This window comes from Myripristis murdjan, chromosome 12 (assembly GCF_902150065.1).
Source record: "Myripristis murdjan chromosome 12, fMyrMur1.1, whole genome shotgun sequence".
Lineage (NCBI taxonomy): Eukaryota > Metazoa > Chordata > Actinopteri > Holocentriformes > Holocentridae > Myripristis > Myripristis murdjan.
In genome coordinates, this window is record NC_043991.1 from 14,538,498 (window position 1) to 14,566,033 (window position 27,536).

Genomic DNA, 27,536 nt, shown 5'->3' on the forward strand with positions numbered 1-27,536 from the left:
ATGGTTACATAATCAAATACAGCACAATTTTCACTTGTGTCACATTTTTAATGAGGGCAGGGTTTGGTGTTACATTTAAGGCTGTAAGGGATGTTTTATCATGGGAAAAAAAAACTTGTAAACATGTAATACTGATAAACAGAAATCATTTTAGGGGCTTAATAAAGGACTGGAGTGGTACTTAAATTGTGATCACATGGTCAGTCTTGTGTATGGTTGCCTATATACAGGGGAGTAGTTCATTTTACCCACTGGCACGATTTACCCTGTGCTCCCATTCAGGAAAAATTCGGCTTGATTATAGAGAAAAAAAAAGGGAAAAAAACACGGCAACTCACTGTTGAGCACCAACATACAAGATATTTTAATCCCCTTTTACAGTGTCATAAAAATATTATGGTACCACTGAATATAAATACTATACAGTACATTAACGTAAACCCACCATGGCAGCACTGCCTCACTATAATTCTCCATAGTAATATTATATTATCACTCTATGTCTCTATAGTAATAGTATCATTGTATAGTAATATTATAAGCCTGGTGGATGTTCATCTGGGATTGCTGTATCTCAGTGATGCGCATGCGGATGCGCACCGCAGAGAGGCGCCTTTTGCCTTTCCCTCCTCCCAGGATGTCCTGTCTTGTGATGTAACGGTTAACCTGGCCGGCAGGGTACATCAGCAGCCCACTGTAAATAAAGCACCGAGCAGCCGCGTTGGGGATGAGGGAAGCGCGGCGATGACATCCGTCCACAGCGGCAGGACTCCCGGGAGGAAACGTCCGAGGCAGGACGGCGCTCGCCCTGCACCGTAGCACAAGCAGAGTAAACAGCATGCTGCGTCCCGCCAGGCTCACACCGCCGCTCATGTCAGTGTAGATCCGCTGGAACATCAGGTCGTCCGCCCGGCCGCCCCTCCCGTGGAGCTGCACCTCTCTCAGGAGAGTTGCATGCAGGCAGCGCGTTGTGGACGTCCAGCTGAACAACCAGAGAGCTGCAGACACCTCCAGCCATTCCGCTCTGCAGGTGAGTTGGTGATGGTGCTGATGATTTGTGCGTCTCAAACATCTCAAATACCACGATTCATGTAACGATGCTACTCTGCTGAAGGCGATTGTAAATAATTTTGATCTTTTCTGCTTGTGGCTCATGGGGCTGAGTAGTCAGATGGTATAATATCAATCATGGTAGGCTACCTTTCTCAAAATGCTAGTCAAGATATGTTGGTCAGACCAGACCAGAAGGATTGTTTGACAAAAATATTACACATATTTGTGTATCTATGTGTCAGTCAAACAGGAAACTCAGACTATGTTCAGCTTCCCAGGCAGTCCAGGCCTCCCAAACCCTCAGGCACAAGTCATGTTACAGGTTACACAAGCCATATACACAAATGATCTCACCTTTTCTCTTTGTGTAAAACACAGACAATATGTGTCAGGTGAAAAATTTATAATTAATCTTTGTGTTTGACTCTCTTCCTAAGAGGCTGGTGATGTGACCTCAAGTATAGATGAGAAAGCTGTGTGTGTATGATTGGACCTGCCTAAGCTTTTCTGCTGAAGTGACTTTTGCTCTTCTTTTCTCTAAATTTCCTCTTCTTGTAGTGTGTTGTGTAAGCCAGAAGTCCTTGAAGAGCTTCTGGTGGATCCTCAGCAGAATGAGGGAAAGTTTAATTTTTCTCTCTTCATTCACTAGGAGTTGCTACTATGGCAAAAATGGTTTATGAGTTATTATTTAACTGTTATGTTTTAATCTTACCACGTTGAAATCTAAACAATTTAATGCTGATAACAAGTCAGACCTCCACATATCAGCAAAATCACCTCAAATGGGGGTTTATGTCTTAATCAAAGTCAACTTGAGGGTCTTTTCTTTAGAAAACACACTGCCACCTACAAAACCAGAGATGTTCTTACACCTTGAATATAACACAGTGAAATATGAAAACAGCGTCAGCTCCTGTGCAAACGTCACACCCAGCCTTCACCCCGGCAGAGAGGCTGCGGTGGAGCTGAAGCACCATGTCTCTATGAGGAAGCTCATTTTCAACATGTAACGCAGTCGTCTGCCTTTCTGCCGACCTCACGATTTCAACAGCTGGCCTCATGTTCCTGTGGAACTTTGTTAATGTTACTGATGAAAATTCTGCTTATTCAGATGAATATGAGACTAAATCTAAAAAAAAAAAAATGAACCTTTGTGGACAAAAACTGATTATATATAATGACAAAAAACAATAAAAAAAAAAAAAAAGAGATGAAAATGTCAGAAATAGACACAGCTCCTAACCTCAGTTAGGAAACAGATACATGGGCAAACTTTATTTTTAATGTTAATTGCATTATCAAAACAAAAGCAAGGCACAAACTACAAGATGTTGCAATGAGGAATGTAGATTATATAATAAACTGTCTATCTAACAAATAATTTTATGAGGAATTTACAGAGGAAAAAAGTGAAAACACTTCTGCTTTGGTTGACTAAAATTAGCAAAATTCAAATGACTGAGAAGTGACAAACTAAAATGCATTTTAGTCAGAAAAGTAAGAAAAACTAAATCAAAACTAACACTTCTACGGAATAAAGTGAGGGACATTTTTAATGTAAACCTCAGATACCTGTATTACTGGGAATGATGGATGAGAAATTTGAAAATCTAGTAATTGCTGGTGATTTTAAGAACATTTTCTTCTGGTGATCTTTGACATCAAAAGAATTTCAATAGCTAATTAGGCAGCATTCATTTAATTATTTTGTTACAAGTGTACAAGCACTTCTGATATCATGAAAATAAATCTGTGGACTGGTGTTTCAGTGGGTTTGCATTATCCACGGAGTGCATTGGCTCATCCTTCCTCGGTCGCGGAGGGGATCAGTTTTATTGTCATGTGCCGCCACCCAAGTGCTGGTATTGCAAGCAGCATGAATCTCCAGTATCACCTCAGCTATCTGATCCATGGTGTATGAACCGGGCCTCTTGCCTCCCATTTCAGGGTCACTGCTGGTTTTCATGTGCATGCCTGGGAGTGAGAGAAGATGGAGCCCCGCTGGATCTGATTATCGGGCCAAAATGATTAGGTTTGCTTTTAATGAATGCTGTTAGGAAGCAGCCAGCACAGAAAGAATGAGTCATAGTATTGATTGCCACCCCCTCCTTCACTTGCTCTTTCTCACTTGCTTGCTTCCCCCATACACTCGCCGCCCTCCCCCCCTCCAGCTCCCTGTCTTGTCCATCCATTCCTCCCTCCTCTGCCTTACCTCTGCCTTTCATATTCACCCTCATCTTTTTCCCTCTCATCTCCCCTGTTCCCTTATCTTTTCTCTCACTGGGGCAGCCTCCAAAATTTGTCTGCCTGTGCTCATGTTCTCCCTGAACGGGGAGGGAGAGAGGCGAGGGGATCGGAAGCCGAGCTACACGGCTGGACCGACCTCTGCATACCAATAACAGGATGACTCGTTCAGCGCTACAGTCTGCGTGGGGGCAGCTGGGGAGGGAGGGAGGGAAGGAGGGGGGAGGCGTGGGGGGTGGGAGATGCCACGTCATCGCAGTGTGTGGAATCTATTTTTAGCAGGGTAAACAGAGGGATTCCAGTCCACTGATCACGGCTACACAGTCAGGACTAACTGGTGGGTGGCTGGAGATGCTCTGTGGCGTGGCGCTGGATGTGAATGAATGACACTTCCATTAAGCCCTATGTGTCTGCCGCTTGCCGCTGCTTCCTCACCTCTGTCTCTCTCCTTCCCTCCTGATGCCTCAGTCTCTCACGGTGAAACGCAGCCCTCGCTGCTGTGCCGCAAATAGACCAACATGATCTCTTTTTCTCATCCTCTCTTTCCTGTTTTTTTTTTCCTATCAGACACAAGGGTCTGCACTCTCATGGCTATATGCATACAGCCCTTTTTTTATAGGCTTACACTGGAAGGGCACAGATTGGACAGTCAGTTTGTAAGAATACTTTAAATGCTGTGCTCCCTAGCTGCTCGGGGTTCATGTGAAACCAAGCTCAGGAAATTGATGTGACAATTTGAAGCGGTCAGGATGAACCATGTTTGCAGAGCCTGCTTTGAGCACTCACTCTAATTAACAATCCCAGGGCTTTGTTCAAATCCAGCGAGGCGTCACATCCTCATCAAATATTCAGACACACGCCCGCTTGCATTTTTAGTGGTATGGATGTAGACCAGCTTACCCCACTTATTCACAGCATCCCTCTGTTAGTTAAAGGATAGGTTCACTTTTTTCCTTCACCCAGGCCTCACTAAAACACTCCGTGGCATCATTTAAAATAGTTTCCCCACCAGTCACTTAAGTATTAAGGAAATATATTCGACACAGTCCAATTGTTCAAAAACCAAGATACATCTACTCTTCCAAAACAGGAAGCTCACAGTACAGTCAAGCCTTTATGTGTTTCACTGAAAAAAGAGAAAAAAAAAAACATGCTCTCTGTCAAGATTTAATTGGCTGTGTAGAGTTTATGGCTGCAGGAGCACAACCTCCGGTGAGTTTGTTTAACAAGGAAGAAAGTGACGGTAGGTAACAAGCTCATGTTTTTAATGCGTGTTTGTACTGTGAGCTTGCTGTTTCAGAAAAGGAGATGCATCATGTTTTTTGAAGGCTTAAACGATTGCCCCATCGGACCGTTTTGAAGGCCAGAAAAAAGTTGCCGGCAGCTCAAGTTCCTCAAAACTAAAGGCAATCACTGACGTTGTGCTCTGTACAATTTTAAATGACAAATTACACTTTTTGAGGTCTGGTTTCCAAGAATGCCAGTTTATCCTTTGATAGTCATCTGTCTGCATCTCTTTCCTCGGAGATCTAAGACTGTTAATTGATAAAATGTGCTTTGCTGTGTTTCCCCAGATGGTTCAAGGGTAGTGAGGGTAATACAAGTATTTGTGTGGCTTGGTGGCATTTGAAACCGTGTCTTGTGATGTGTGTTTGAAGATGTGCACGGCGATATGTACTTAACCCAGCAGAAAGTCATTGGTACTGCCGGCTGTTATAAATGGGAGCAATCAAGAGATGGGTCTTTGGTCTTAATAGATGCTTAATCTTGGTGACAAATGAAAGTGGGTGAGAGGACCTGGTGTCACTGCAGACTGGCTCCTGGAAGTGTGCTCTGTGTCACCCACGCTAGACTGGACCTGGCTGAGGCCAGCTGTATATTACCCAGCCTCAGATGCCTGGAGCAGAGCCAGACAGTAATGGTATTGAGTGGAGCTCCCTTTTTCTCAGGCCCTCCCCATCTCTTGGCTTGATTAACAACAGCATCTTCCTCTACTGTTCCTCTTGCTGTCTCTTTCTCATTAGCTTTAACCTCATCCCCCACTCCCCACCTCCTTCAGCACTCCCTATCTTATCCCCGCACAGTATGTGTGGTATGATGTGTCGGCCTAAGACAGGGGAAGTGAAACCAACCACCTCAGATATTCAATAGAGGAGCAAGAGTAAGGGGAACTCCCATTTGTCAAAGTAGAAGATGGCTGCGAGCTGTGTAGGTAGTAGGCAAACTACGGCCTTTAACAAACAAAAATAATATATTCTATAGTGTGTTTTTGTGGGTTGCAACCATTTGCCAGAGTAAATTATTGCCATTTTACATTTCTACAAAGCAACAAATGTGTTGAAGTGTCAACATTTCTGAATCAAAAATATGTTGCATATCATCATTTAGACTTTTAGTCAATGTGGTGGAGCCTGCATCAGCGCCATAACATTTGTAAAGGCCAACTAGCCATAGCTTGTTAGCAGCTTTTGTCATTTTCTTTTGTTTTGTTAGCCTCGTTAGCCATCAAAACCACTTGGTTAAGGCTAGGAAAAGGTTCGTCATCAAAGTTAAGGTTAGGGAAAGGTCATGGTTAAGGTTAGGAAAAGGTTTGTCCTCATGGTTAAGGTTAGGGAAAAGGTCATGGTTATCATTATAAAACATTTGGTAATGTTTGCTAATTTTAGCTGGCTAAAAACATACACGGCTCTCACTTGACCTGGGATTCAAACTCTTGGTCTGCAGAAGCAAAGTCCTGTTGACTGTTCCATCCACCACCCCGCCTAAATCCTAACACACTGTTTTTTGCTCACTTTATACTAGGCTACGTCACAAATCTTGAAAAAGCTTATCCTTACTTTACAGAAACATTAAATGTCAACATTTTTCCTGGCGACTCGGCTGATTTTGACTGACTTTGTTAACATAATAGTGGGTAGAGTAAGGGGCTATAAAATACCACTTTATGGTGGGATGTTCTTTGGGGAGGAGTTTTGATAGATTCTGGGTTAATATCCCAATTCTTGAATGCTATCCTCTCCAGCTCTCCTGTCCTTCTTGTTAATCTTGGCATCATCATTCCTTATCCTTGAGGTCTTGTGCATTGCCTTGTTGAGCCTCCTTTCGTGCGGTTGAATGTGAAAATGTGGCTGCAGACTGAAGGAATGATTTGTTGATGAGGAATGTGGAGTTTCCCATGGTGTCTGCAGTCTGTTTTTGGTTCCCTGTAATGGTGTAAAGTCTGACCACTGAGCAGCCAGTTGAGGTTTTCTCTCTGCTCCTGAGCAGCCTACTGACTTCCTCTCTGTGGCCTCTTCAGGAAAGACAGCAATAGCAAGCTGTCACAATATCCCAAGAACTCTCAGTGGCTTTCAGTGACTCAGAGTTAACAAAGGCCATAAATGAATATGTTTAGAATATATTCTGCCTGTTTAAAACCCCTTCTACGCAGTCTAATTTCTTTGATTTTAATTGTGCATCAGCACTTTGTTGTCCAAAAACCTCATATTTGTTTGCGTATTCATTTCCATAAAGAAAAGACACCAAAAGTCTGATCAAGCAAGTTACTGTAGTCATCTTCTGAAATATGGCATGAGATACATCCTGCAAGAAATGATAAGTTTCACAGTCAACATTGGACCATTTGACATGAGAAAACTCCCCTGAAGTCTTTTCAATGCTATTGCTTTTTTTGTTATTGCTTAAAACATTTCCTGAACACTGCCCACAACCAACTTGCTGACTTACCTTGGCTTTCTGGGTGTGTGTTGTTGGTTGGGGGTGTATTTTTCTTATTCCTTTTGGAAACTGAAAGGAGGAACATCAAAAGTCAACGTCAAGTTTTGACGCAAGTCCCTCCGAATCAAAGAGCCTTTCCAGAGCTGCCATTTTGCACCAATATACAGCAATCATACAGGTCCATCATAGTCCATCATACAAGAAGCACAGATAATAGACCTTTTTTCCACAGGAGCCATTTTGACATGAAATAGCAGGTAAACACAGGTGTTTACCTGCTGATGGTAGGTTCCATTCCACAGACCGAATCACAATGCTTGCTCACAGTGACTTCCAGGTATAAAACCTTTGCATCACATAAATGTAAGTTCAAAGGCACAGAGCAAATGGAGGCGAAAAAACAAGTAACAGCTGTGATATCATTTCAGCTCAGGAGAAAATGGTTGAAATGTTGTTGTGTCTGGGGGTGTCGGGTAAAGAACGGAGAAGGGTTTGGATTTTGATGGCGAAGTTGTTTAGAGTTAGGTTAGTGAAGACGCTAACTAAGCAATAGAGAAACATGAATAATCCTGAAATAATCCCCTCAGAAATGGCTGATTCTTCAGTCCACCTTGTTTAAGTGGGTGTCTTTGAACGTTACAATCACAAGTCTCCGCAATTGACATAAACTGCCAGCTGTCTACCTGGAGGAGGCTGTTGTTGTCATGATGATTCTGCCTAGAAAAAATAGGACTAAGTGGAACCTGATCTTAATTAATGTCATTAGTAACACTAACACCCACGTTTACCTGCTAATTCTTGTCAAAAGGGCTGTTCCAATTTCTCCTCACTGGCCTCAATCGACCCAAATACAATCCAGTGAAGACACGTTGAATAAGTAGCTCCACTCTTGTTCAGTTTCTCGACGAGAAACTGAAATTCCTGTTCTCTTGGCTTTGCCGTGCCATCACTATCGTCGCTATTGGTTTGTTCACCCCAGTAGAACCCAACTGGAGGCAACAAATCCTGGCAAGATTTGTGGCAGCTTCTCAAAAGTCATCCTGGGAAATTAACTTGTTGAAATCTCACAAACTTGGCTGATCACTTACTGACTAAATGTAGCACTGTAAGAATAACTGAGGGTGGAATTTTCCTCGGAGGTTTTGGTTTGCCATTGTAACAGGTTGCCTTTTATTTTGCTCCGGGCATATTCCATCACAATAGCTGCACATATTTCTCACGTAAAGCAGCAGGCTTGAAATAAACCAAAGTGCGTCAGGGTAAAATAAATTATTGCCTCCTCTCTGGGTTGCATTTTGTTTTCCTCCCCACGCATCAAAAAGGCCCATTTTAACGAGCGGTGCATTCTAGTGGACGAAAAAGGGGACAAAGTTGGCAGATGAACGACGTGAGCGGTGAATGTGTGGCGATTATCTGAGATCCCTTCCCTCCTGAGATCTGAACTAGCCCCCACCACCCATCACCAACGCACTGTTTTCTGCCCCCCCCTTTACTGCACTGAGCTAAAAATAGACCGTCCTCTCTCATCACTGAGTTATCACGTCAAGGGGAACATTCACTCTCATTTGCTCTCCATGACCCCCCTCCCCACCCCCTCTTTTCATGTAGTGGTGTTTTGATGGTGCTGGATGATACCATATGATGTGGTTGTACATGTTGAGCATCCACAACAAATCACGCGTAGGTTCAAAGACTTTTCATGTGTTGTTGAAATATGTTTTAATAAGGTGAAGCTATTAGTCACTGTCCTACTCTAAGCTGTTCTGTTCTGTCCTGTTGAGGCCATTGTGCAGTATTTTTCGAACTTTCCTCTAACTGACTACAGGAAGGAAGTCCCTTGTTGCACATTTGTTTTGAAATGGGAAGCAGAAGGCGACTTCATATTTTGGTTATTTATGGAGTCTGGCTTTGACATTTTTGACAGCCCACTCGTTCACCGCGCTCATAACCGCTCATGTTCCCGTGCATGCCTCATAATTAAAGCATTAGCAGCTAACTGTGTCCCGTGTTTGTTTCTCATGTGCAGGACGAGGAGTGACAACCGGCTCTGAGGATGGACTACAGGTCAGTGGCGAACCCACATTTCACCAGTTTTGACATTGCTTCAGGGCTACTGTGTCTAACGCGCAACTGTAGTCAAAGATAGGATGGCATGGGAAGTGGTGACTTAAACCAATTATATGTAGTCTGGGCTTGTCAGTTCTGACCTGCAATGTGCTGACAGTGGCATTATTTCACATTAGAGGACTGAACAGGCTGTGACCACACAGAAAAGAAGGAGGCGGTGTGATGACATATATCATCAGCGTCAGCACAGGCGTTGGCATAACCTGAGACCCAGGATGCTCCTTGATGCACAGGATGACTAACAGGAGGGTCTGGTGAGGAAAGCTGTGTTTGACATGAATTAACAGCTATAATGGCAGCAGATGCTCATGTTCTGGAGCTGAGAGCAGTGGGACTGTGGTATTTATTGTAATGTAGTAGAGTGGAGGCTGATTCTGTTAGCTGTGTCCTGCTGATCTTCAGATAAAGTGCATGAGCGTGTGTGTGTGTGTGTGTGTGTGTGTGCGTGTGTGTTCGTGCTGGGTGGAGGACCTATCAACACGTCATTTCATTCTGAGGATGCGTCTGTCCATCCCTGCAGCTTGCAGATATAAAGCAAGGCAGAGTGGGAGGGAGAGGCAGCACTGTGGGCTGTTGCACAAATCTCAAAGCTCATTCTCATTCTGAGCCTCACTTCCTAGATGTCGGTATGACAGTAAATTTAATGAAGCCAAAAGTGTGTCTTTTATGATTTGCAATAGGAAACATCTTCAGGTTCGGCCTCAGATGCACTCAATGCACTCAAAAATAGAATTTGAAATGAATTGAACACGGTGCTGAATAAACAGGTTGAAATTAGGCTGATTTTGCATGTTTAGTGTTGTATTTAGTGTATGTACAAAATATACAGATTACAATATATATATATATATATATAATACACACACAAACACACAAATGTATATACTTATGCTAATCTTTCCCCTAAGCAAGCAGTCATGTTTTGGACTTCTCATAGTATTTTTCTCTACCTTTTATCCAGCCATTGGTTTCCATTCCATTCCACTTCGATATAAAAATGAACTCAGAGACTTGAGACTTTCTTCACACCAGTATTCCATCACCGTAATAATAGTCATCCACATTAACGGCAGCAGCACTGTTGGATTATGATGACTTGAAATTCGGCCCCAGGAAAAGTTTTATTTACACAGCCAATTATCAGATCTGTGGTTTATGACTGGTGACAAAAATCCATATTTGAAAAATCGAGGGATTTTGATTGTATGTTGTAAAATCTTTAGTACCCCTGCATGATTTGCAGAATGATGTGTTACCATGTAAAATGTGAGTAAATTGTAGTAAATGGACCAAACATTGAAAATCACAGGTATTGTCCTTTAACCTCACATCCATAGTTACAGTCTCATGCATTCGAAGCACATGCTCTTTAAAACTCATGTTTTTCTATAAGAGAGCATGAAACTCTGTTGATGATAGTGTTATCTGATCACCATGACCTTTATTTTACTAAGTTGCAATATGGGATCTATATTTTGCATCGTGATACAGTGTATTGACGCTCTACATGTTAAGTAATTCATCAATTACCCAATTCAGAGCTGCAGTACGGCACATTAATAGATTGTAACTACTGAGGCCAGGGGCTATTATAGTCACTGGAGTAGCAAGACTGTGGTAGCAATGTCTGGAATATAATAACTGTGTTTGTAAAGCACACAATTTTGTTATTCAGCAAAAGAAACACATAGTTCATGAATTGATTTGGTAGTTAAATGGAAAGACCTGTGTTGGCACCACACAGATGGCTCATTCAAATTCTGTGGACAATGTCGGTGAGCAAAACACACACCAGGAAAGGCTTGATGATCACGACACCCTGCAAACAGATGCATAATCATAAGGGCAGGTCATCCCAGAGAGAGCCCAGAGAAAAAAAAAAAGATTAATGGCTTCACTATGGTGTGACACTTTTCAAAAAGGTTGTTTTTAGTTACACGTGTACAAATAAGGACATTTGAAAGAAGCATAAAAGGATTTGTATGTCTCTCATTTCTGTATTTATGAAAATTCAATTCATTGAAAGTCTGCATATCACTACAAACATTTTCGTGTTAATAGTTGTCACAGTGTTGCTTGACGAGAAAGGAGGAGATTGCAATGAAATGGACAGCTTATGGGAAGAAAATGACAGAGAAAGAGAAAGAAAGAAAGAAAGAAAGAAAGAAAGAAAGAAAGAATGGAAAAAGACAATCAATCCAGTGGGCTGTACCGCTGACTTGCTGCATCACAACAAACCCCACGAATCAGGCTACAGCCTCATGCGTCTCCATGGTAACAGAGCTTCCTCAGTCCTGAGGAGGTGGAGACAGCGAGGGGAAGGGGAAAAAAGAGAAGCGGTGGATGGGGAAGAGGGAAAGGGAGGGAATCGATACGGTCTCTTATTTCACAGTGCAGATTTAAAAAGCGAGGCTCCTGCCCGTGCGGAGGGGAGCCAGTTCAGATTCGCTGAGAGCTCAGGAGGGCCGGCACACAGCAGAAGACTCCAGGCAGGGGATATGGGGCTGAAGGATGCCTGGGCTGCAAGTCTCTGTGCGTGTGGGACCAAGATCTGGAATGGCCCCTAATCCCCCTCTCAGCTTGGTAGCTGTGTCTGTGTCGAGGTGGTTCCTTCTGCAAGGTAATCATCTGCCTTGTTTTACCTGTGAATACTACACTTGCATGTAGTGTTGAAATGTCCAGAGCGACTCCCTCTCCCAGTCTCCTCCCCCTCATCTGCACTGATATGAAAACACAGGTAAATTAGATGATGGCAACATGGAGGATGCCTATCTGTCTGTCTGTTGGGCTATGGCTCATACCATACCAAACTGATGTGGATGGAGGAGAAAACGCAAGGGAGAGGAAACCACATTAGGCTGTTCAGGCTGAAGATTTGTTGACAGCCAAGGCGGTGCTTCTCTTTGAGGTGGAGAGCACTGTGGGGCTCAGCAGGCTGCTTTGTGTTTTTGTGCAAAGAAAACAGCCACCTGGTGTATGTCATTAATACGTATCTGGTGTCTGTGGTTATTTGCAGGGATCAGCGTGAAAGCTTCAGTGCGCTGTGTGGCTGTAATATGTTTATCCAGCGAGGCTTCACCTGCTCCGCCGCTGTCTGTTTTGTGAGCGAGCATTGTGCAACATATGTTTCAGCGGTAGGGCTGGGTGTGCTTGGGATGTGCTGCACGTTCAGTGAGTTTATCATTTCTTAGCACTGTATGCTGATGGGAGAAAGCTGTGAAGACCAGTCAGCAGAGGTGAGAACACAATTCAAAATAGACTATCTAAATTAACATCTGAGCAAAACATGAATCTGATTACCTTTTGCTATGTTTTTATTGCAAAGTGGAAATCTATGTAGGTGTAGATCTAAAAGCAGTGTAGTCACAGCTGTTGCTGATCCACCTCACAGACCTGTGTAGAAGATGAAACATAGTATTATTTTGATTGAAAATTGAGCTATAGCACAGAATAACTCCTGACTTGGAGGTCTCAGGAAACCTGTAGCGATTATATACGATGTGTCATTGTGTGACTTCATCTGACTCATTCTAAATGCCAGCATATTTCATCAGATATGATGAATGTTGTGTTGTATTTTTAAACTGTATGTATCATTATCGGCAAAAGCAGACCTGATCCCCGTTGGCGATCTTGTTAGCACAGCACGACTCATGTCTCTATCCTACCCAGTAAGAAATTGAATCGGGTGAACCCCCGGTGTATGAAACCTTGATGAATCATAAGGAGATAACACACTGGCTTCAGTAAAGACAACTGCTGCTGCATTTACTGACGCTTTGGATGATGCAAAAGCAACATGAGTGTATTCTGAATCTTTCTGTGGTGGTGATATTGATTTGATTGCCTCATGGGACTGACAGAGTGGATATATGCTCTGAGGAATTTGACTTGGTGCTTATGAAATACACATAGACTGAGAAACAAAATCACATGGAGCAGTGACATGCAGGCTTCATGTGTAGTGTGAGAAGAGCTTGTGCAACAAGTACATTAAGATGCTAGACTAGACACTGTACATGTGACCAATTTATGTATTATCGTGCGGTACCATTAAAGTTTCAGAGACGGCATTGACGTAAGTATTCATGAAGTGTAGTCCTGTGCATTTTTGTGATGATACTTTAATGAATCAGAAATAATTTAGGCATCATTGCAGACCCTAAATATTATACCAAGTTGCATAATAAGTGTGAGTGCTTGTTCTGGTTTGTGTGGGAGGAGGTTTTGGCAAGGTGTGCTCTTAAGAGGGCTGGTTGAACAGAAAGTCTTGCCCATGGGAATAAGCTGTTGGCAAGCGGTGCTGGGCTTAATGGACCAGTGCTGCGTTCCTCTGAGTTGGTGGCATCAGTGGCAAATTTGGTGCAATTTTGCCTGGAGGCTCTCTCAGTCTGGCGTCACACAGTTCTTTGATAGAGGGCAGCTGGCAGCCAGTAACCCTCTCAGTGGTGCAGATGAGACATTTCATTTTTTTTTTTTTCTTGGAGCAGGACGAAGCAGAGTGGAACTCGACCATGATTTAAGATATGAGGATGCTTTTGATGATGAAGCTACAGAATTTTACCATGATTGGTTGCTAGATATTTCCCAGTAGCAGAAAGAACATCATCTACTGGACTTTGCTGGTTATGGTGGACATATTTGAATCCCATTGTGCTCATAATGCCGCTCGGCCCAGTTTAATTAACAGTGGTGCGTAAGGGGATTTGCATAGAAGCCAATCTTTTCATTTCTCTTTTCTGAATGTGATAAGTTCAACGTTGTTGTTTTTTTGCTCAAAATAATTAGAAATGTGATGCGAGTGGAGTATGGCTTGGCTTGAGGTGCGTTTAGGAGAGCACAGGAAATAGTGAAAGGCAGAAAGCAATCTGTTGTGGTAGCAGGTCTGTGGGAACTTGGCAGTGTGCCCGAGGGATCTTTTATTCATGGTTGAGTTTAAGTTTGAATTCAACAGTGGACATTCCCAAAGTAATTAGAAAGAAGGATGCCATGACAGAGAGATGGAGAGAGAAAGCGAGAGAGTGAGAGAGAGAGAGAGAGAGGATGCTGTGTTGAAAAGCATTACCTCACAAGTTGACAAAGTACTCCCCGCATTGGCTCATCTGTTAGATGTAATTCAAGTGTGTGGTTGTCTGCCAAGTCAGAGCCCCGCATTTTTAATTTGTTGTTTCCAGAACAAAAGCGCAGGCCATTAGTTAAGGGCTGAACTACAAAGTGCGCGGCTCAGCTTGTGTTACTATTGCAATAACACAGCATGCGTGAAATGCGTCTGAAAGCACAGAACAGACACAGTACCAATGAACACAACTTACAGACATTGTGGATATTACAATACCCTATTTTAAAAAACGCAACAGCAAGTGCACAGAGCTGCTATTGTAGTGTATGCACTATAATCAGTGTTTCTCATTTAATTCTCTCTCTCTCTCTAACACTCTCTTTCATGTGATTGATTATGTGTTAGGCAGAATAGACAGACTGAGCCCTTACCCCAGTTATGTAACATTAATCAATGTCCTAAATACAGTTATGCCTATAGTGCGCTCCCCTCTGAAAGTTTGACTAAACGCTGCTGATGGTGAATGATAAAGCTGTCTAATATTGCTGCTCTCAGAAGAGGTGCTATTTTTTTTTCCTCTGAGACATCCACCTAGATGTTACGCTAGCAGAGTCATTCATTTTCCTCAGTTTATGGTGCGAAGTGTTCAATGTTTATGTGAACCTTAGTGTTGTCAGTGAACGTGGAGTACAATATTTGATGTGCTGACTCACAGCTTGCCGGGCCACCAGAGGGAAAGGAAAAATGAAAAGCTCGGTCTTGGCGCAAAGATCTGTCTTTTCTGTCCGTCTCAGTCGGGTTTAATCTCTCTCCGGTCTCGCACCTTGCTTTATAAGGATTATTGTGTCCCTATATATAGCAGTCCTGCAGGTCAAGGACTCATTCTTCATAGGATTCAGGGAGAATGGCCACTCCATACCAACCCCCCTACCTCCACCTGAGAAAATAACATTATACATCATGTGTTCTTCAAGAGTCAAGTGCTTATATGCAGCGGCTTCAATGTGAATGCTCATTCACAGTTGACTGATGCATAACATTACAGTCGGCTCCTGTGATAATATGCATCGTGTAAATTAGATTTAGGTGTAGGTCTCTTCAAAACAGCAAAAAGTATTAGTTATCCAAACGTTCAGCTAATGATGTCTCAGGTAGGAATTTATTTTAAGCCAAGATCTTCTGTAAGTGATTAAAGATAGCTTCCATCATGATACCTCTTGACCTCTGCAGCGCCACTCATCTGTTACAGCAGCTCAACCAATCATGTTCAACCTAAAGATGGCACAGATGGACACACTGTGGGACGCAGGCTGTAGTTGCACAATACCCTACACACACACACACACACACACTGCTTTTCATTTGACATCTCAGTGATCTCTCTGTCTCTCTTAGGACAGTGTGAGTAATGTAGACCCTGTTAATCTGTCTAAGATTAAGTAGCCATTGTCATGTGACTCTTCTGAACTCATCCCCGTCTGCTTGTCAGTGTCTCGCTGGACGCTGGACACCCAGCAGCAGGTGGACGTAGTGCAGCCTCTGTCTGCTGACACACACATTACACTGTTGGGGGGGCAGCTGACACTCATCCGCAGGAGGATATGGCTAATATTTGGGAGTTGCTCGGGTAAATAGGAATTTATTTCAGAGGGTTTTGGATTTATTTTATTTGATTTTATTGTTTTACAGGGGGCTTAATACATACCCCTTTAAAGTATTTTTTTTTTTTACAGTAACTGGCACTGTATTATAGGGCTCACATTGTCCTTATTTGGACTGGATCTCTGTGGTTCTGCTGAATCAAAAGACCTGCTCTCTGGATGTGTAGACACTGCTGGGATTTAGGTTGTGCGGGCATTACGGCGATGTTGCTGGGTCATTGGATTACCTTGTAATAGATCTGGAGGAGGGCTGGTGAGCGAGGCGGGAGGACACAAACAGGAAGTGTTACCTTGTGTGTGTGTGTGTGTGTGTGTGGGGTGTTTAATCCTTGAGACTAACATGATCACTCCATTTATGGTTGCTTGTTTACAACTTTTAGTTAACAGGTGCCATGTGGGAAGATGAAATAATCATGCATACTGTGAGATTTTTTTTTTTCATTTTTTCTTCTCTCGCTGAGATGCAGCGCTTAGTCTTTAAATGCACGCTGGATTTCTATTTTTATCTTCAGCGCCGGGCTGACCCAGGTCTCTGTTCCTTTATCCTCCCAACAGGTGTGAATGACTCCCATCCTCGCTGACTGACCATGCTGCTTGGGTAGCAGAGCCGACTGAGAGGAGCCCCTACCCTCTAACACTCTGCCTCCTCTGGACGCACACACACTCACACCACCCACACACGCAGACAGAGAGCCCACCCCACTGAAGCATAACCATGTTGATCAAGGAGTACCGCATCCCCATGCCAATGAGTGTGGAGGAGTACCGTATCGCCCAGCTCTACATGATCCAGGTGAGCAGCTTGCTTTGGACAGCTTGTTAGGTTTTGTTTTATTGCAATATACTATGATGTGGTGGACAGAGCTGGATGTTGTATTTCCACTTTGCATTCTGGGCACAGTGATTGGTTTTCCTCCTGTGAGGAACACAGCGTGTGGCCAATCGCATTTTAGAAAAGAAAAAAAAAATTCAACAGCTGACTTCAAACCCATAAGTAACAACAACCTTCATAGAAATACATTGCAATGCATTAAAAAACAAATGCTCAAAGTACAGATACTTGAAAAATGTACTTACTGTACTTGAAAGGATGTTGATAAAGCATGTCTGCAGTTGTTAATCTGCTTGTTAATGACTTGGTTATACAGTAATACATTCAGTTTGTAGCATATATTTGTCAGAGTAGGGCAATGATCCATGCAGGCTAATGACTCAGGTGTGTGTGTGTGTGTGTGTGTGTGTGTGTGTGGACAGGGAGATCGGGGGTTCAGGGTGTCATGGTGCTGTTCATTTGCAGTGTCGAGGTGGAGAACATGGTTAAAAAGTGAAAAGGGTAATGCAGGGTCCTCCAGACCAGCTGGTGCTCCATATGCCAGTGAACTGTGCTTCATTTGTGTTTTATTAGCACACATACGCACATGCTCAATTATGTGTGTGCGCTCACGTCCGCGTACACATACACACATTCCCATATGCATACATTTCTATGTCAACACACACACACATAGTACAAAACAAAATTGAACTGACAAATCATTCACTGGTTTACTGCAGCATGTGTTTGTTTGCCAGAAAAAAAACTTCACTGTTTTTTTTTTTTTTTTTTTCCATTATGACTCATATGACTTTGTTTATTGAATGCTGAACAGCAAACACATCGGCAATATCTCATGCCCAGTTGCCATAAATCAGGAGAAATAAACATGGTTAATTTTAGCAGACTGGGTAGTGGATTTGTACAGTCGCTGATTACATTAACATTTTCTGTCGTGTGCTCTTCATAAATGAATAAACATTGTTGGGCTGTGTGTGAAGGGACAAGTGTGAAGTGAAAAGTCATGGGCAGTGGTGGTTGCCCTTGAGCCAATCCTTGTTACTTTGCCTGATTCATTATTTTGATACGTGATCGGTTGGTTGAGGTATTGATCGGCTGCTTGTTTGACGGTGCTGAAACCTTTGTTTATTTTTAGCTGGTTTTCTGCTGAGCCAACCCAGGCCTTTTTGCCAGTGAAGAAACGATGCTATAAAACCTAGACTAGTAGAGTAAGGAAGTAAAGTTTATTTATAGTGCACATTTAAACACAGCTCAAGCTCACTAAAATTGCTTTGCAAGAGGACAGCACCAAAATGCTGTATAAAGCACATTAAATACAAAGTGAACAATGAAAAAGTGATGATTACCTCTCGCAGTGACTCCTTACGAATGAAACACACAAACCTGCAGGTGTCAGGAGCGATGCTTTATCTCTACTGTGAGAACTTGAACTTGATGTTGTGACAGTGGGTTTCAAGACATTAGTAGTAGACACAGTTTCATATCACTCCCGCCCAACCATTTGTGGTCACCGCCACCATGTAACCGTCACTTTCACTTGCCGAGACACACAACATGTTGATAGTAGGGCTTAATGTCAGAACTCGGTACATTTATTTCACCTTAAATGCCCCGCTACTACAGATTATTGGAGCACGTTGGTGTTGATCATTTCGTCTAGTCATTAACAATAAGCCGCCTCCACACGAGCCTCACCTGCTGTTGTGAAAACTGAATTGCGGGTGAAAAAAATCCGAGACGCCACTTGTGTTTTTTGGCCGGTTTTATAAAACACACTGCTGACGAAGAAGGTCAGGAGAGCAGACACACACACACACACACACACACACACAGGGAGAGAGAGAAGGAAAGAGGTAGGGCGGGGCAAGTCGGTGTGTGCTCTCACAACACGTCTTTTTATTTGTGTGCGGCCCTAATCTTTTTCCATACGGTGTGTCCTCAGCTGTGTTTTACACCCGCAGCGTGTCACCTGCAGCAGCTGATGCTCTTTGCATAGATACAAAATACAGAGAGAAAGGACTGTAACAGGAGATAGTGTTAAAGACAGTTATTTTCTCTCTTTCTCTCTGTCTTCCTACACTGCCGTGCTAGACACACACAGCCATGGCTAGTCCTGCCCTCTGCCTGTTTGTCATGTCTCTCTGGCGCATTTCAAACTAAGAAGAACTTAATAATAATAATAATAATAATAATAAAACTTTATTTGTATAGCACCTTTCATACAAGAATTGCAGCTCAAAGTGCTTCACAATAAAAAGAAGAACGTTTGAAAACACATTAAATAAAACATTAAAAGAATAAAACACAGCACAGGGTGGAATTAAAAAGAAAAGGCTAAAAATTGAAATAAAATAATTTGAAATAAAACAAAAGATGCAAATAAAACAATAAAAGGCAACAGTGTGGAATAAAATAGGAGCTAGTTGAAGGCAACTTAACAGAGTCCAGTGAATCCTTCAAGAAAAAGGAAAATCTAAGGCATAAACAGCTCCAATGCAGGTTATTTCTAAGGATAATTTATCATATTCTCTCAGAGATATCCTCCACTGATGAATCTTGACAGCCCACACAGTGTGTTTGATGTTCAGTGGCAATTTTGGCATTCTGTGTCTGCAATTTGAAGAAGATGGATGAGAAGGTGTTTTTGAAGAGAAAAGACACTAAATAAAGCAACCAGAGCGAACAGGTGGCAAAAGTACAGGAGGATAAAAAAAAAACCTGAATCTCAGCTTTAACGATATATTGGATGCACACACACACACACACACACACACACACACACACACTGCTGGACCCCTCCTCCTCTTCAACGTCACAGTTGAGTGCTGGCTGCCATAGTAACCGGTGACATCAGCTGTAGCATGGCAGTAGCTGCCATCATTTGTTTGTGATATGGGCGAGAAAAAGAGAGAGAGGCATTCAAAGGGAGGGGCAGCGAGAGAGAGAGAGAGAGAGAGAGAGAGAGAGAGAGAGAGAGAGAGAGAGACCTAATGAGAAAGACGGAGGAGAGAAAAGACATTATGGTGCAGTCAGTATTGCCATGACAACATTACACTGCCAAATTTGTTAGCTCGTCATACAGGATTGGGTTTAGGTTCATGTGCATGTGTGTGCGCCACTCATGCAGGTTTTTGCACATGTGCCTCCCATTAAAGAGCTGTCTCCTCGTCACATAGTTACATCTTTAACTTCTACCAACTTGTAACTGCACCACCATTTCTAATTATTCCACTCAAAAAATACAAACCAAGGCTCAAACTACCGTTCTTTTAATTATTTTTTGCTCTATTTGGCCACCTTTTCATAAATGTCAGTCCTCTTTTGGATCAGATGCCTTATTTATTATTATTATTATTATTATTATTCCACATGAGTTGTCATTCATTTCTTTTTATCTGCCCATAATCTGACAGTTTGAAAAGAGTGCTCCCCGTGACTGCCTTTAAAATGAAGAGCAGGTGTGGTGCTTCCAAAATGCTAAAAGGAGGCATCTACGAAATCTGTGAGCAGCCACAAGTTGATGCATGAGGCTCCAGCGAGGCGTTTGCTCCAGCAGGACTTGAGGCCTGAGGATGGGAGTTGTGTACCGCTGGTTTATGCTAAGCTTGGGGTGTCATATAAATTATTCAGGGGGCGGCTCAGCCCAGCAGAAATGAGACCCTCAGCAAAGCCAAGGCCATTATAATTCCTCTGATGTTGTCCGCACAAGCTAGTAGCACTTCTCAGATTGTATGTGGTCTCTCCTGTCTTTCTTTTCTTTGTTTCTTTCTTTCTGTTACTTGTTCTTGCTGTTAATTTTTCTCGCTGTTAATTTTTCTCACTGTTAATTTTTCTCACTGTCCTTTTTCTGTGTTGGATATCCTTTATTCTTCACCCTCCTCCTTTCTCTTTGTGTGGCATTTTGGCCGAGACTCTGAATCTTTTTCTCGGCACTTCCGTTCATTCAGACGTCTTTTTTTTTTTTTTTTTTTTTTTGGTTAAACACCGCTTTTTGTCCTTGAGTTGAATTGGAGAAGTGCCTCTCCATACTAAGAGGCTCAAAATCTCCAATTCATCTCCTGTAGACGTTCTTTTTCCTTCGAGCAGCCCCTCAGTTTTGATGTGTCGCTGCTTTTGGTCCATTCAGGGACTTCAGGAATTCTGACATCATCCTTCGGGTCTGCAACTCTTTCCTCATCTGCTGTCCTTATAAACTTTACAGGCACATTTTTGATAAACAGTCACTGGTAATGTGGATATGATGACCAAGCAGGTCGAGGCAAATAATAGAGCAGCTACAACAGTCTGATAAATTCAGAAAATTGCAGCCCTCTTCTGCAGTGCAGCTTTTAAAATCACAAAGAGACAACACTTACTTTCAAATAGTGATATTATGATATTCAAAATCCCAGATGACAGCTACTTATATAATCACCGTATTGATATAATATCGATATAGTTCCCAGTCCTATCAGAGTTTATACATCAGATGAAAGCACCAGCATGCAATAGCCATTTATTACAGCAACAGACAAACGTACTTTCAGCACACTCTTACCAGAAAGGTCACCTGAGCTGGCAGAATTTCCCTGTGTCATCATCCTTTTGTGCTCCTAATATTGATTGACCGCCCAACCGCTTATTACTTGTTTATCAGTATTGGAAGCAAAGCATCCATGAACTACGGCCATCAGTCTCTCTTCAGCTGTTATTTTCCTCCATGCCTCCACTGATGTGTTTGTATATTTTGTATGTGTGTGTGTGTGTGTGTGTGTCATTTATCAGCACTTAAGCGATGTACCGCCCTGATGCTGCTAGCACTCAGTCTCCTTGGTGCGTGTGTGTGTGTGTGTGTGTGTGTGTGTGTGTGTGTCTGGCAAGCCCTATAAACCATGCACTAGTAGATGCAGCGTCCTCACTGTAGAAATGCCTCCGCTTCATTGCCAGTTACATGACAGTGTGCCAGAGTGACCCGGCGACTTTACAGAGGGTGAACTGGGGGTGAATTGAAAGTTGTATTTCAGTGAGGCGGATGCACTAAATGCTGCTGACCACAAGGCAACACACTGCCCACTCTGGCCTTGCATAGGTCGTCTCTGACTGTGGGGATAAAACAGCACTCTCACGGTGCATTCATGCTGAAGTCCAATTGTCTGGCTGCAGTCAATAAGGGGATGAGAAAATCATTTCCTGCAACTAAATGAAGATTTATCTGTAATACTCTTAGTTGGCTCCCAAGCTAAAAGAGATCTACTTTTCTGTAAACATGGGAATCCGGCTCCCTGGAATAGATAAAGTCAGAAGTGACGTGCATGAGCATTGTCATAGATTACATTTGAAATCATACATAACCAAAACAATATTTTATCATCTAAAAAATATTCCCAAAGCGTTGCTCTTCCTATCTCCAAAATACACTGGAAAAACTTCATTTGTGCTCTTTGCCAAAACTGTCTCTTAAGAAATTACATCTTTTTCAGACTTTCAACCAGAACAAGAGGAGAGAGCTTATCAGCTGTTTCGGCTACACTCCATCGGCTCCTGGTATCTTTTAAAATAGATTTTAAGGTCCTTTTACTTATGTATAAAGCTCTTCATGGTTTTACTTCATTTTATTATTCTTACCGGTTTCTGTTTTTACTGCCCCTTACATATTTTATTATCTGTTGAATTATTTTGTTAGTTTTACTGTCTTTTTTAATTTTCGTTTTGTATTCTATTATAAAGCACTTTGAAAGGTCCTCCATTGACTAACGTTTTCATTATAACAGACAATAAAACAATAACATTTGTGTTTACAGAGCTACGGACGTCTTATGGTTTTATTTCAACACAGAGCTATAGAAAGTGCATGACTAAAGATCGTGGCTTCCTGTCTCTGCAGTGCCTCTGTTTTATGCATTAACATCTATAAAGAGAGCTCAGAAGCAGCTCTTGCAGAAACTTCGTGTCTAAAAGATATGTGTCATTTATAGAGATCCTCCTTATTTGCTTTTGCTCGGCAGCAGACGGGATCCAGACGAGAGGGGAGATAATTTACGGCCCTTACCTGCCCTCCTAAATTACATTACCTGCTAGATTACAGCAATTTTCCAGCCGTTTGCCTCCTCCGACCTTCATTACTGATATCACCTCTCTCTAAAGTCTTCATGTTCAATCTGAGCTCCGCTTCTTGACCTGGAGCACCCCACTACTGCCGTTAATAATGATCATGGAAATTTGCATTCACGTCCTCGTCCGAGAGCACTTCATGTTGGAAGGCACAAATGAGCTTATTTATCATCTGTTGGATACACCACAGTGTCTGTGTCCTCTGAGTCAGCTCATGCAAACAGAGCAGCCACATAAAACACACGGCTAAATGGCAAACATCTAAAGTTACAGTCGGATCGATAGTGTGTCGTTTTTTTGGCACAACTCATTGGGTTTATGCAGAAATGTGGGCACAAATTCTGCTTTAAGTCAGGCTTTGTTCACGTCCTGAAGTGCATATCCTCCACCTTAGAGCCTCTTGATGCAGTCCGTCATTCTGCCATTAGATTTATAACTGGAGCTGCCTTTAGAGCGCATCACTGTGATCTGTGTCGGAGAGAAGGCTGGCCATCTTTGGTGTTAAGAAGGGAACAGTATTTTATTTATTTAAATCTCTCTGTATAGCGTTTCTTTAAAAGTTATCAGATTCCATCGCTTGTCTTTTGCATTATGAGTCATCAGCATAACACATTCATTCATGAGATTGTCTGGTTTTAAAATCGCATTATGTAAACACAGAGCCGGGAAAAGTTGGTTTTTAAATGTTATGCCCCACAGAAAGCCTACAGAGGCAAATCAAACTAGAAAGATTGATTCTTTTAATCAATTTTATCGTCTTCAGTCTAAGAATATGCAGTTTGAATGCATGTGAGTCCTGTAAGATGACTTTTATGTGGCATTATGTTGTCTATATAAACATATATATACATACATACACATCTATCTATCTATCTATCTATCTATCTATCTATATAAACCTAGTTTCTTAAAATGGTTTACAATTTGTTTGTAAACTTGTTTTTATATTTGTTGAATTGCATCAGGGCACTATTTATTATTTGCTACTGGCACTGCCTTTTACTAAATTGTGCACTTTAACTGTAATGCACTATAGCTTTTTTTTTTGTTTGTTTTTTAAATCAAACTTATTTAATAATTTTTTCTATTTAATAGTGTCTTTTAAATCTTGTTTTTATGTCTTCTTAAATCTTCTGTAAAGCACTTTGAATCGGCTTCTGTTTGAAAGGCTGTACAAATTAACTTCCCTTGCTACTGAAAGAGAGCTTGCTCTCAAGTGGCTCCCCTTGAATAAATAAAGGTGATGAATGAATGCATATTCTATCTTCGGGGTGTGTGTGTGTGTGTGTGTGTGTGTGTGTGTGTGTGTGTGTGAAGCAAAGCTAACTGCAGCTAATCTCTGAAACTGTCTTTGAGTAAGTCCATACATTTCTTCATAAGAGACTATTTTTTTCCTCCCATTTCCTTTTGTTCAATATATTTTTAATCAGTTTCAATCCAAAATAAGGACATGATTAATAAAAAGTTGATCCGCTAAGTTTGAGGTCAGTTAATTCTCAAACTAAATATGAACTCTAACTCTGTAAACTGCAATTTGTAATTTGCGGCCCGCTCTTAAAGACTCTCTCCAACTAAAAATGTGTCTTTCTTATGTTTATGTCCCCCTAAATGTTGGACCTTGACTAAACTGACTTGGCAAAGTTTGTCACTGGAGAGGTGTTTTCACAGTCCTCTGCTGAAAGGAGAGGACTGACCTAAAATCACAGACAGGAGTCCCAACGCCCTGCTCCCCGTTCAACAACAGGAAACACCCTGCGACGTCACCAACCCATGTGTTACCCGAGTCCAACCAGTCGCAGTGCAGGTGCTGGAACACTGGTCATCATTTACTCCCAAAAGTAAAGTAAAATCAACAAGATCAAGTCAAAATGGCTGCTTCACATGAAAAATATCAGTATAACAAAGAAAATAATTTTTACATGCTTAGATTTTCAAATACGGCTTGCTTGTCCTGTGAACAGAGCTCTGGTAATGACCGGTGGGCAGGGACTATTTGCACATTCATAGATCTGCACATTTTAGTTATATTTAGCTGTTTTAAGGCACTAAGGGGTGTTTTTTTTTTTCGTTGAAAAAACTATTAAGTATGTAATACTGATAAGCAGAGATGAGTTTGTAGGGACTTTAAAGAGGGCTGCCAAGCTAAAGCCCTCTATCAGATACGGGAGGGATTCACTCTCTGTCAATTAAAGAGTCCATGTGCTTTTCCATGTGCTGCAGCCCAGACGGTGGCAGTCTAAATGAGAAGCTCTTAAGGAGCAGTGGTTTGTTTAGAAACTAAGATGTAATCCCTGCCTCCCTCTGAGGAGCAGCAGGCTAATACACAGCTCGGGCTTACAGGATCTGTGGGGTTGAACCATCTGCTGCCTCTTATTGCAGAAAGTATTATATTCACTGACTCCAACTTAAAAAAAAACAAAAAAAAAACACACACACACACACGGGGCATTATATATGTGTGAACAAACTGCAAACACAGGGCAGTGCCACACTGCCACCAGTCATTCACAATCCTGGTGGCAGCCATCTCTGTAATCAGTATAAAAGAGGAGTATAGTGAAGTGGGTTTGATGTTGATTGTTACGGGTATATCAGTAAAATTAAATCACACCACTGAGCCGGGTCTGTTTAGCACAGTGGACAGGAGAGAAAAAATATGATGCCAAGTGCTGAGAAAGTAAGAGGATTTGAACTAAGAAGAGCAAAAGAGATGTGATGTATGAGGTGGAAAGGCAGTGACAGAAAGACGAGACTGGGTTTTTTTCTCTTGTGCTGTTTGCCTCCTTGCTCAGCACTTTGCCTCTGCAGCAGCATCCATCCAGAATTGTGATGGATCGTGATTTGTGTGTGTGTGTGTGTGTGTTTATGTGAGACAGAGAGAAAAAGAATGAGTAAGACATGTTTGTTGGGTTGGCTGTATCCCCCAAACATCTTTTAACTACCTATCAGCCTCATTACATAATATATTTTGCAGTTTCTTTGTTATGTTGCTCTACAGTAAAATCAGATCTGATTTTGGACAACACAACATGGATTGTAGATGATACAAACATGGAAATCCGCCGGTCTGATGATTCTGATTTTGAGCACGTCCCGCCTCTGTCCTCTCTCCCGTCCTCTGCCCCTTCGTCTTTCTGTCACCTCGCAGAAAAAGAGCAGAGAGGAGAGCTGCGGCGAGGGCAGTGGGGTAGAGATCCTGGAGAACAAGCCTTATGAGGACGGCCCCGGGGGCTCGGGGCAGTACACGCACAAGGTCTACCACATCGGCAAACACATACCGTCCTGGTTCTGTGCCATCCTGCCCCAAGCAGCGCTGCGAGTGGAGGAGGAGTCCTGGAATGCTTACCCCTATACGCGAACCCGGTGAGAGCATTATGCAAAGTGTCCTCACATACTCACACCATTAAGAGGTGAAAATCTCATTACACAGAGAAGAAAAAATATGAAAGGTCTGCCAGACTTCAGGGTCTAGCTTTTCCCTTAGGCTAGGTTCCACCAGCAAAGATTAATGTAATATAACACCAGTTCTAATCAGAGTTTAGCAATGAGTAGATCCAGATTGAAAATGAAGCAGAGCTCTGTTGCACAATTTAAAAACTAATCCTTGTTTTGTAAATCCAAGTTTAATGATTGAAACCTAACTTAAATACTTAGAGTTAAACTAAGATCGTGACCATTGCTTACTACAAACAGCAATGAAAAAGAATGTGATTAAATGAACATTTTAGACAACATTAATGGATGAGGTAAATGGAGCAGCATATCCAAATTATAGAAGTTTTTTAAAAAATGGGGACAATAGCAGTGTTTGAAAAAAGAGACTGCCTGGCGGAAACTGTCAGACTCTTTTAATGGATCGACAGAAGTAAAGGAGAGTCTGTCCCATAACTTTCTGTGATGAAGCCGATCATTTCACTCAGAATTGCAGCCAAAGTTAAACCTCTTCAAGTGAAGTTAATATATTACCAGGTTATACTTTAAATTGAAGTTTAAAGTTTTGGCACAGCAGGGCTAAATTTAATTTAGGTTTAGAGTAAAAACTAAAGTGAGATTTCAAGAGAGATTTAAATTTATTCGGCCTTAATTTTAAGACAGATATAAAGGCTTGTGCAACAGAATTCAATAGTAATGTATGATTTTACCTGGTTTAAAAATTAATCCTTCTTTGAGAGATGGTCCCGTTGATCAGTTTAACTGTGAGGTGACGAACATCATCCATTTGTCTTCAGGAGATATTTCAGCCAACACTTTCAGCATAAAACATGAAGCACTAAACATGAGATATCATTCAATTAATATATAGCTGATGTAGCCAGGTTTATTCTTATAACTATTTCATTGCTAGCAACCACGTATTCATACACTGCACATAACAAACTGGCAACTTTGAGATTAGATTTTAGTGACTCTTCAGGGCCTCGTGGTAACTTTCTTTCTGAAAAATGACTGGTGACAAATCTGGCTACCATTTCAGACTGCAGGGATTTAGTTTAATGTTCTGACTTTGAGAGCGTTTAACAACAATTCAGTATGGATGGTGTTGGTGCATGTGACTTATCGCTACTTGTTTGTCTAATCCAAAGTAGTGTGAGTCACAGCACTTCTCATACGAAGTGTATAGCTCCTCCGGGGGGGCTGTAGCAAAAATATTCAGATGAAAATTAGCATATGACATCATCTCACAGCATCTAGTGACTTTCCTTGGAACAGGCTTGGCAACATAGTGCAGTGATTTTCTCTGTGGAAACAG

At 42.0% G+C, this 27,536-nt stretch overlaps 1 protein-coding gene across 11 annotated transcripts in view; it reads left to right on the plus strand.

Moving 5' to 3' along the window:
* Positions 1-844: 844 nt before the first annotated feature.
* pitpnm2 (phosphatidylinositol transfer protein, membrane-associated 2) overlaps positions 845-27,536 on the plus strand; it is a 44,760-nt gene continuing 18,068 nt past the window's right edge. For 8 of the 11 annotated variants that reach the window (XM_030064845.1, XM_030064852.1, XM_030064853.1 and 5 more), the window contains exons 1-3: positions 16,136-16,283; positions 16,417-16,654; positions 25,935-26,149. In XM_030064845.1, the coding sequence (XP_029920705.1) occupies positions 16,577-16,654; positions 25,935-26,149 (293 nt within the window). In that variant the 5' untranslated portion in view covers positions 16,136-16,283; positions 16,417-16,576. Of the gene's footprint in view, positions 1,031-9,040; positions 9,079-15,721; positions 15,828-16,135; positions 16,284-16,416; positions 16,655-25,934; positions 26,150-27,536 lie in introns of those variants that run through there. The other 3 variants (XM_030064848.1, XM_030064849.1, XM_030064846.1) reach the window with 3 other exon arrangements.